This window comes from Trypanosoma equiperdum (assembly GCF_001457755.1).
Source record: "Trypanosoma equiperdum strain OVI genome assembly, contig: ctg_167, whole genome shotgun sequence".
Lineage (NCBI taxonomy): Eukaryota > Euglenozoa > Kinetoplastea > Trypanosomatida > Trypanosomatidae > Trypanosoma > Trypanosoma equiperdum.
The window spans coordinates 55,863-64,799 of NW_027123704.1; the positions used below are offsets into that span (position 1 = coordinate 55,863).

General features: G+C 46.1%; 4 protein-coding genes across 4 annotated transcripts; all 4 read right to left on the reverse strand.

The window, feature by feature from the left end:
• Positions 1–854: 854 nt before the first annotated feature.
• TEOVI_000046500 (uncharacterized protein) lies at positions 855–1,184 on the reverse strand (the record flags this gene model as incomplete). The annotated part of the gene is made up of 1 exon (XM_067222710.1): positions 855–1,184. One exon carries the CDS (start codon positions 1,182–1,184, stop codon positions 855–857), a length of 330 nt encoding a protein of 109 aa, XP_067078811.1.
• Positions 1,185–1,771: 587 nt separating this feature from the next.
• On the reverse strand, positions 1,772–5,146 carry TEOVI_000046600 (uncharacterized protein; the record flags this gene model as incomplete). The annotated part of the gene is made up of 1 exon (XM_067222711.1): positions 1,772–5,146. One exon carries the CDS (start codon positions 5,144–5,146, stop codon positions 1,772–1,774), a length of 3,375 nt encoding a protein of 1,124 aa, XP_067078812.1.
• A 153-nt stretch (positions 5,147–5,299) lies between these two features.
• TEOVI_000046700 (uncharacterized protein) lies at positions 5,300–6,523 on the reverse strand (the record flags this gene model as incomplete). The annotated part of the gene is made up of 1 exon (XM_067222712.1): positions 5,300–6,523. The coding sequence occupies one exon, from the start codon at positions 6,521–6,523 to the stop codon at positions 5,300–5,302; it is 1,224 nt and encodes a 407-aa protein (XP_067078813.1).
• Positions 6,524–7,218: 695 nt separating this feature from the next.
• TEOVI_000046800 (nitrilase, putative) lies at positions 7,219–8,040 on the reverse strand (the record flags this gene model as incomplete). The annotated part of the gene is made up of 1 exon (XM_067222713.1): positions 7,219–8,040. The coding sequence occupies one exon, from the start codon at positions 8,038–8,040 to the stop codon at positions 7,219–7,221; it is 822 nt and encodes a 273-aa protein (XP_067078814.1).
• Positions 8,041–8,937: the final 897 nt, after the last annotated feature.

The following is an 8,937-nucleotide window of genomic DNA, read 5'->3' on the forward strand; positions in this document are numbered from 1 at the left end:
TAAAACTTATGATTTCTATCGGTATTGGCCGTATGAGAATTTCTTTCCTCACACCTTTCCCTCCCGCAAGTACCTGTATGGAATATATCTATACGTGGAAAGGCAACGACGCCTTATCTCACAGCCAGACGCAATCTTTTGTGCCTACACAGCCCTCCCTAAGCTATCTAACCCCCTAGCTTCAACCAATAACACGCTTCAGTCCGAAGGCGCAAGACGTTGTCTTTAAGTACATAAACCAACCGATAGCAGAGAGGCAAAAGATTAAGAGATATAATGCAGATGCACAACAATATGTCAGTAACCCCCAAAAGGGATAAAGCACAGAGTTATGCGGAAAGTAGTAAAAACGCCGATGTAATCCCAGTCGTGTAGGAACGCTTATCCGATATCTTTCTCCGTGAGGGTGTTCCTACAAGCTCCTTCATTCCATAATCTAGTGTAGGCCACATGCAAAGCGTCCATCTAGTCACTCGGATACGTGGCTACTAAAAATTAAAGAAAACGTTTTGACACATATCCCCTGCGAAAAGATGGAAACAAAAAAAGAGCGTCGCCGCTACACAGTCACCATCGTACTAATTATAACAAAAATTATTCAAATCGCTAATACCCTACGAAAACAAAACAAAAAGCCTCTCCACAGCAAACGGTGAGACACACTTCCACATTCACTTTCTCACGTAGCGTCCCGCTCCATCCCACCTTTCAGATGTTGTGCCTCAAGTAACTAGTAAAGAATATGAGAAAAGAGACGACACAAAAAATAAGGGAAAGTTGATGGTGACGGACACAGCCGGTTCCCACCATTCCCACCGCGTACCAGCAGACCACCACCAAAATAATCACCACATTTACCGCATCTTCGGAAAAAAACAAGACATCACCATGCGCCCGATGCCCCATAATTCCATCAAACGTAGAAATCCTACCCTCATGGGCGCGATACACTCAAGATAATTCGATAGCAGCACTGGATCGAACTCGGCCGTTTCAAGCATCGGCATCGTTGGTGTCGTGGACTGCACCAACGGTATCACTGACCGGGTTGCCGTTGCCATTGCGGGTAGCAGTGGCACTAAGCTTGGTAACCTCCTCCGGGCCTGCGCTTGAGAACAGATGCGAAGTTTGGTGTACATTGCTAACGGAATAGCCGCGCTCCCAAAAATGCGTCGACTGTGCATATATATTGGTCTTAATGAAAACGGCCCTGTAAATCTATACGGCTTTGCGTCTGGATGCAAAAGTTTCTCCAAAGGAGGAAGATGAGATAAAGCGACGAGATAGATCCAACTTCCCTCCCAGCTTTGTTTCGCGCCTTCGCGTGGTCCTCTTACTCCTTTCTCCGTCCGTGCGCGTCCTTGCCGCGACTGATGAGCCTTCTGTAATCTAGGGGCACTGCTGTTGGTGGCACCTTCCTCAGCAACAACAGTAAAAGAAGATGGCACGAAAGAAGTTTAATAGGGGAAATGTTAAATTAACAGAAAAGAAATAACCACCCCCCCCCCAATAGAGGAAAATTAACTCCCGCCGGTAGTGGGGGATATACTTTCGTTGTTGAACCCCATCAGATAGCTGCCCTGATAGCTACAGAAATGATCTTTAAAAGCGTCAAGAAGAACCTTGGACGCACTCTTCCAACACGCCAGTACAAACAGTCACCAGCCCTTTCAACCAAGGGCGCAAACATGGAGTAATAATCAAGCAACAAAGAGAAATAAAGGGAATTCGCCTTGTGGTTAAGCAGGACGGGCACGTTACACTAGTGCCATCATCCCATCAAACCAAGAAGCAACTCACGCACTTCGGTGATGCGCACGCGCTCGCCAATGGCACAGTTCAACTCACGGCGGAGAGTATCAACGCGGACGTCGACATCCTCAAGGATAGAACGCTGCAAGTCTACCATCTTTTCATCGATTACCTCTTGGTCTTCCTTTCGTGCGAGTAGCGCAACAAATGATGCCCAAAGGCTCTCGAACCGGCTGTCAAGCTGGGACTTTGTATACAAAGCGCAAAGGTCATTCCTCTGCGCTAGCAACCCTTGTTGAACCTCGGAAACGGCAGCCTCCGCAGTCACTAAGCGCTCCACAACGGTGCCTAAGGTGGTATTGCCATCTTTCGCTAATGGAGTGTCGGTTATTACTGGTGTCGTCTCCTCTTCCACTGCGTGGTGGACAGCACCGGTCTTTAAGTGTTTTTCTATATATTTTATCTGCTCGTGGCAGAGAGAAAGACTCACTTTTGTCTCCATAAAGCCGTCCGAACAAGCGGTGAGAGCCCGTTCTAATGACAATATGCGGTCCAAAACTGTATCACCAACTGGCTGAGAAGCAATGATTGTTCCACCACCACGTAACTCTGTTACCTCGTTCTCTACCCTCTGCAGGCGCCCCCCAAGCGTAACTAGTTGATCTGACACACCGTCTGCCGTTGGCAAAGAAGGGGGGGCCGACAGCTTAGTGTCAATATCGTCCACAGCTGTTGCTAACATCCCTAGACAACTTCTCATAAAATCTAACGCATCGTTCAAATGCACTGATACAAGCGTATGCACTGCCCCTAGATTCTCCTCTGCACAATCAATCCGCTGCTCCAGTGACAAAAGTGAAGACTGATGAACAGAACAATCTCCTTCGGGACGCGGTTCAAGCTGAGTGCTGTTCTCCACTGACCTCCGAGTTTCTTCGAATTGTGCTGTTAAACCCAGCCAGCTGCTGCGCAGCCGAGACAATTCCTCCTCGCAAATAACCAACCTTCCTTCAATAGGTGCAAACTTATCAAGTACTGCATTCCTTTCATGTTTATGTTTCTCTAGGAACGTGGAGAACGCAGCCACGCTCGCCGAAACGTCACTCCACTCCTCAGATGCCTTCCTTATGCAACCCAAAAAAGCCTTCTCAAGCTTCTTCGTCTCAGTATGCAAAGTCTCAACGGACGCACCCAATTTTAATATGTCGGATGCGTTCATATCACTAGACTTTTTGTTTAGTGACGTAATACCTTCCAGTGTGTTAAGTTTTTCTTCTAACATGCAGAAACGGGACCGAAGCTTCTCATGTTCGTCTCGAAGATCAGAAGAGTCCCGGCGCAACTTCTCCTCATTTGCACAGACTCTATCCAACACACTCGCTACACTCTGCGACATTAACTTCATGTTGCTTTCGAATCCGTTTAAAACGGTTTGAATAGATCCGAACCTCGAATCGGTAGCCCAAGCCTGCTCCTGAACACACAAAAGGGTGTGGGGTGGTTGCGCATTATAAGGACGTGCATCAGCGCCTTTTCCCTCATCGACACACCCATACGGACTGCTCGGTTCCTTGAAGGGGTATGCAGATGTACTTTGCGCTCCCAGTGTCACTGTTTGCTCACGCAGAAAAGCGGAGTTGGACAAGGCCGCTGATAGCTTTTTGTCCATGGAAGTAACAAAGCGATAATATGAATTAGTGTGCTCCTCCACAACATTTTCACAACTGACAAGTAACCGAAACATCTCTTTTAACTGTGCCTCGTGCTGAACCAATTTGGTCTGATTCCCATGAACTAGCAATTTTAACTCACAAATCTGGTTTTCGGTTAGGGCCATAACCATCTCCCTGAGATGTTGAACCGCACTGCAGTTCGCCTTACCAGTGGCGGAGCCGACATGCACTGAATCATCCATTGAAGGCATAGCTGCCAGACTGCCGTAAACACCTACGATATTTTTGAAGGCATTTACTTCGTCGCGGAGGTTCGTAATACTGCTGTCATGACTACCGACTTTCTCTATTACGGAACGTAACCTTTCATCCATGTACCTATTACGGTTAACATCACTCAAGACGCTACCGAATTTATTGTTCAGGTTCTCGAGTTCATGTCTCACGTCACCGACATCATCCCTCGCTTTCATCTGTTGTTCTGATATCAAACTACACAAATCTTGATATTTTCTTTCGAGCGCGGCTCGTTCGTGCCTCATCGATTCCTCTAGTAGATTCTCAACCTCTCCTCGAATGTACCCCTTCGAAATTACGAGCTCCAGTGCATCAAGCCTTCGGAAGGCATCTTCAATCTTCGCCTTGGCCCCACTGGGCGCGCCAAAGTGATTTAATTGCCTAGTCACCTCACCAGTTGCGCGACGCATTTCATCCACTTTTATATTTAGTTGATCAGTTTCCTTTGTGACTTCATCGAACTTTTGGTTGATTGCATCTCTTAGTTCCACAGCCATCACATCATGCGCACCTCTTATTTCTTGAATAATGCTCGCTAGGGAGCGCTGCGCCAGTGTGCTTTGACTGGGCGGTGTAGAAAGCTTTCCAGTTAAAGCTTGGAGCCTTCTTAGGGCGGTGAATATAGTTTCAAAACGATCATCAGTAGATATCCCGCTGTCCCTAACCAGGGAAACCATGGTATCGAGTCTGTCGTTAAGCGCCGAGACGTTTTTGTCGTGCATGGAAACCACTGCACTAACTTTGGTATTATCTTCATTAACTGCATCCAACAGTTTCCTGTGGTCCTGTAACTGAGCCTTGATGGCGTTGATTTCCCCAAATACCGAATTCTCAAGCTGGCGCAACGCGGCGTTTACACATTGTATATCTTCTCTGTATTTTGATGATAGGTCAAGTTGTTTTCTGGATACAAGGGCAATTTCTTCCCTTAGTTGGTTGATATCTCTACTTACACTAGAACTATCATTGCTGATTTGCCCTCTCAGTTCGGCGAAACCACGGCTCATCATTTTGGAGAGAGCTTCCGCCTCTGTATTTGAGCATTCTTGTCCTGTAGACGCGCTCGGTTTCTGTTTCTCGAGTTTGTGGACGCGATCGCGCAACCTTCTGCTCTCCTCCCTCAGATCACGTACTTCACACATAATTCCATTCACGGTGTTACAGACAGACGATGTAGATTCTTGCCGACGATGTTGCGTCAAAAGCACTATTTTAGACATTTCATCGGTATTCTCCCTTTGTTTGCAAATAATGTCCTTAAGAATTTTGTCATTATCCCGCTGGTATTTCAGGAAACCTTCGCATAACGAATGAGTGTTGCTTATGTCGTTGTTTAACTGGCGTAAAAATATTCGTAAAACGGCTGGAATGTTCAACCACTCCTCATCATTATTTAGTGTTGCCTCCCTTGCGCTAAACGTCATCGAACAAAGTTTAGAAGAGTAACTAATAGACAAGTGGGCGGTAAATTTTACCAGTTTCCTCAGCAACAAGACTCAATCACACTCAGTTTTCTTTTTTTCGCATACTTCGCCAAAATGGGAGAAGTACCCAGGAAACAATATCAAGAATTGGGTCTAGTGTAGACCGTACCCACTCTCAGTTACCATTTTAATGTTGTGCTGGCGGAAAAAATTCATGTAATTCCAGAACTCGTATGGGTTTATGGCATAATAAACCTGGTGATCTCTGACGTCAGCAAAATGGACATTCCTTAAGGCGGGTCTTACACGACCCATATCCATCATGAATTTGAATTTGTAGTACCAGTCTTGTTTCCGTAGCAACCCAGGAACAAATACTAAGCTGTGCACTCCATTAAGATTCCGTATCTTGTCCTGCGGACGATCCAATGGCCTGAAGGGTGTGCCAGACCGTCCCAGGATCGCAGTGACACTGATTGCCACATCTTTATGCTCCATAACAGTACGTAGAGCAACATATGCTCCATTCCCCTTCCCAAATAAATGAACTCTTCCGTGCTCAACATTGAAATTTTCCACAATCCAATCACAGAATCGAGCGACTATAGCCTCCACTGGAATTTGAAAATTGTGCTTAATATTGATCACTGGGGCAACGACAACCCACTTTTGCTCCGTCATTAACTGTCGATGCACCGGCCTTTCAAAGAAATTGGCACACACATCCTCAAAATCTCTTGCAACACCTCGGTGGTCTGGGAGGACAACCATGTATGGGCACTGGTCCGTTTTTGACCAACCAGAGGGAACAATCATGCTAAAAACCATCGGAGAGGGGTCTTCGTCTGGACTGAAGGCACTGTGATCAACACAATCAGCCTGTCCTTCAACGAGGGCTAAACCGGTGCTCATCGGATATAAGGCACGCAACTCGTACTCATTAGGAATTCGCGTATTTTTTGGAAGTCTGCGGAAAGATGTCTCGTTCGGGACATAGCTCACCTCCGGCTGAGGAACCCGAACAACCTTACGCCGACCACGGTCGCTAACGGAATCAGAGGTTGCATCTTTTCTCTTAGAACCGATGTATGGTCCCTCCTGGGAGAAAAGGTACTTCAGTTGGTTCATCTCAACAAAAACATTTTCCTTCTCTGATACGGGGTGGACATCGCCTAATTTAATTCCCCCATGTTTGTCCTCATATATTTGATTAGGAATGTTAACCTCGCTGATAACGACAGCCTCACGGACAGATGAGTCTTTCAGAGAATCCTCGCCAACAGGATCTACATTTTCTACGCAACTTGTCCGCAACAGGCGCACGTGCATGAGCAAACTTTGCCTAATACAGCTTCTCGCACATAGCCTACGATACATCTTCAAGGGCGTATGTGCGTGTGTGTATGTGTGTTTAAAAGCAAACAAAGAAGGTAATATCACGGACTTTCTATCAGGACAACTGGAGGGTGAGACAACAATTGAAAACAAATAGCAAAGTGCTTGAAGTCACCAAACGATATTAATTTCAAATGCGTTATAAAACTAAGCTACCATAAAATTGAAGCATATCACCGTTTGAAATAAATCACTAATTACAAAGCCGTAGTTTACTACCCCCTGTCCTCATGTCCGGCAGGTGGTGTCAGTAACTATACAGCACTCTCAACAATGGAAACGAAAACAATGTTGCACACCTCCTAGCACAGTGGAAAAAACTACGGGCAAAAGTGGCTTCAAATTTTCGTGTGCAGTAAAACGAATGAAAAAATAGAGAGCACGTAACAACTTTCTCGTGTACGAGACCTCTTTCAGAATTTACGAATACCAAGAAGTACACTAGATAACAGTTTTAGCTCGTACACTACGCTAATATAAAATAAAGTGGCACAAAGGAGAAACCCGGGATGCTCCGGCACAAGTGGTTCAAAAACATAGCATAAACAAATAAGGGTTACCTAACCGACAAGGGCGCTGAGGCAATAATGGAATTTAAAAACATTCTGAATGTAGTTACACACATACCAGCTACACCATCAGGTCAAGGAACATAGTTTCGTTTTTTCCCGGCTTCGCTACTTCCAAGTTAAAGAATAAAGATCATGACGGACTCCACTCAGTATTGGAATCATGTTTCTTGTTGTTTTGACCATGTTTATGTCCAAATCCGCATCAACATAAGTTTCTCCCTCATCAGCCATGGCAATTACCCTCCCCATTGGGTCCACAATTATCGAATGACCCCATGCCACGTACTCTCCCCCTGCATCACGAGCAGGGGAACACATGATAACAAACTGTTGGTTGTCCACAGCACGAGACTTGGCAGCGATTTCCCAGTGCGCTGGCCCAGTTACCATGTTAAACGCAGCGGGGTAAACCAGGAAAGAGGTTCCCTCCGCTGCGTACTTCCACGCCAAAAACGGAAACCGCACATCAAAACATATACCAAGTCCGAACTTTACGTCGCCCTCGATAGTGACGGGTGTGGCGTCCGATCCCGCAGAGAGGACTTCTCCCTCATCCATTTTGAGTGTATCGGTATTGATTCGAAAGAGGTGGACCTTGCGGTGGATATGCTTTAAGTCTCCTCTAGGGTCGAATACCATCGCCGAGTTAAACAGCTTCCCTTCCAACCTTTCCGGTATGCTCCCTGCAACAACCCAAACCGAGTTCTCCCTTGCTACTTTGGACATAGCATCAAATGTAGGAAACCCCGCTTGTACCTCCTCCGAATACTCCGCGAAGTACTTCGTCCCATATGGGCAATTGAAGCACTCGGGCAACACCACAAAGTCAGTACCGCGCTTCGCTGCAGCAGCAATCATTTCCACAGCTTTGCGAATATTGGCTTCCTTGGACTTACCAACAGTCATCTGACACAAAGTAACGCGCATTCTGACTTACCTCCCCCTTTAACTCCTAGTGGAACCAATATTTTGTGTTTGTCCTATTGTATTTCTAGTTTTTTCTTTTTTGTAATCGTATAAATTGATTTATCCCTTCGCAGTAACAAATGATGTCTGAAGCCCCTTTATTACCTCCTCTAACTGAAAGGTCCTTGAAAAGCTTAGACAAGATCGAAGAGGAATATTTTCCATTATAGTATCTACGGCGCTTCTCGAAGGAAGTCTCATCGAATTATGCATTACAAAACAAACCAGAAAGTAAGCACAACAAATTCATTAGTCACATAGCACTTTATACAGGCAGCTGCGCATGTTACGCCAATGCAACCATACTTGATAACGGTGAAGGAAGAGCGGCTTCTCCACAAAAAACTCCAGGGTCGATCATACACAAGACACCGTCAACGGTTCCACTGGGCCGGTTCGTCGTAAAGACACTCGCTATTGCAGTGCAGAAAATATAAGATAACTTAAAGCAGCGGGCACACAATCACAGCAACAACGCCTTGTGTGCATAAAACCGGGGGGAAAAGCAGCGACGCAACGTTAATCTAGCGCATTCATGTAGCATTTTCTGCTGCTGACGCAAGCGTTCACGTAGCATTCCCCAGTGAACTTCCCTACTAGTCACTTTTGCAAAACAAAAAAATCGACACCACCTTGCAACTCCCAATAAATCACAAAACCGACTCAAATATTGCTCAAACACCACAAAGCCATCTTCGCGCAGTGCCAGGGTCCAGCACCCCGCCTCATCGGGGGAAGCCAAGAGTCAGCAGAGTTCCTTTCATGGGGAACACTGCTGTGCTCCGGCTACGGCATCATACAGCACAGGGATCAGCAGCGTCTTGCTGGGACACCGTTTTTCATTTGTCGGTCCCTGGG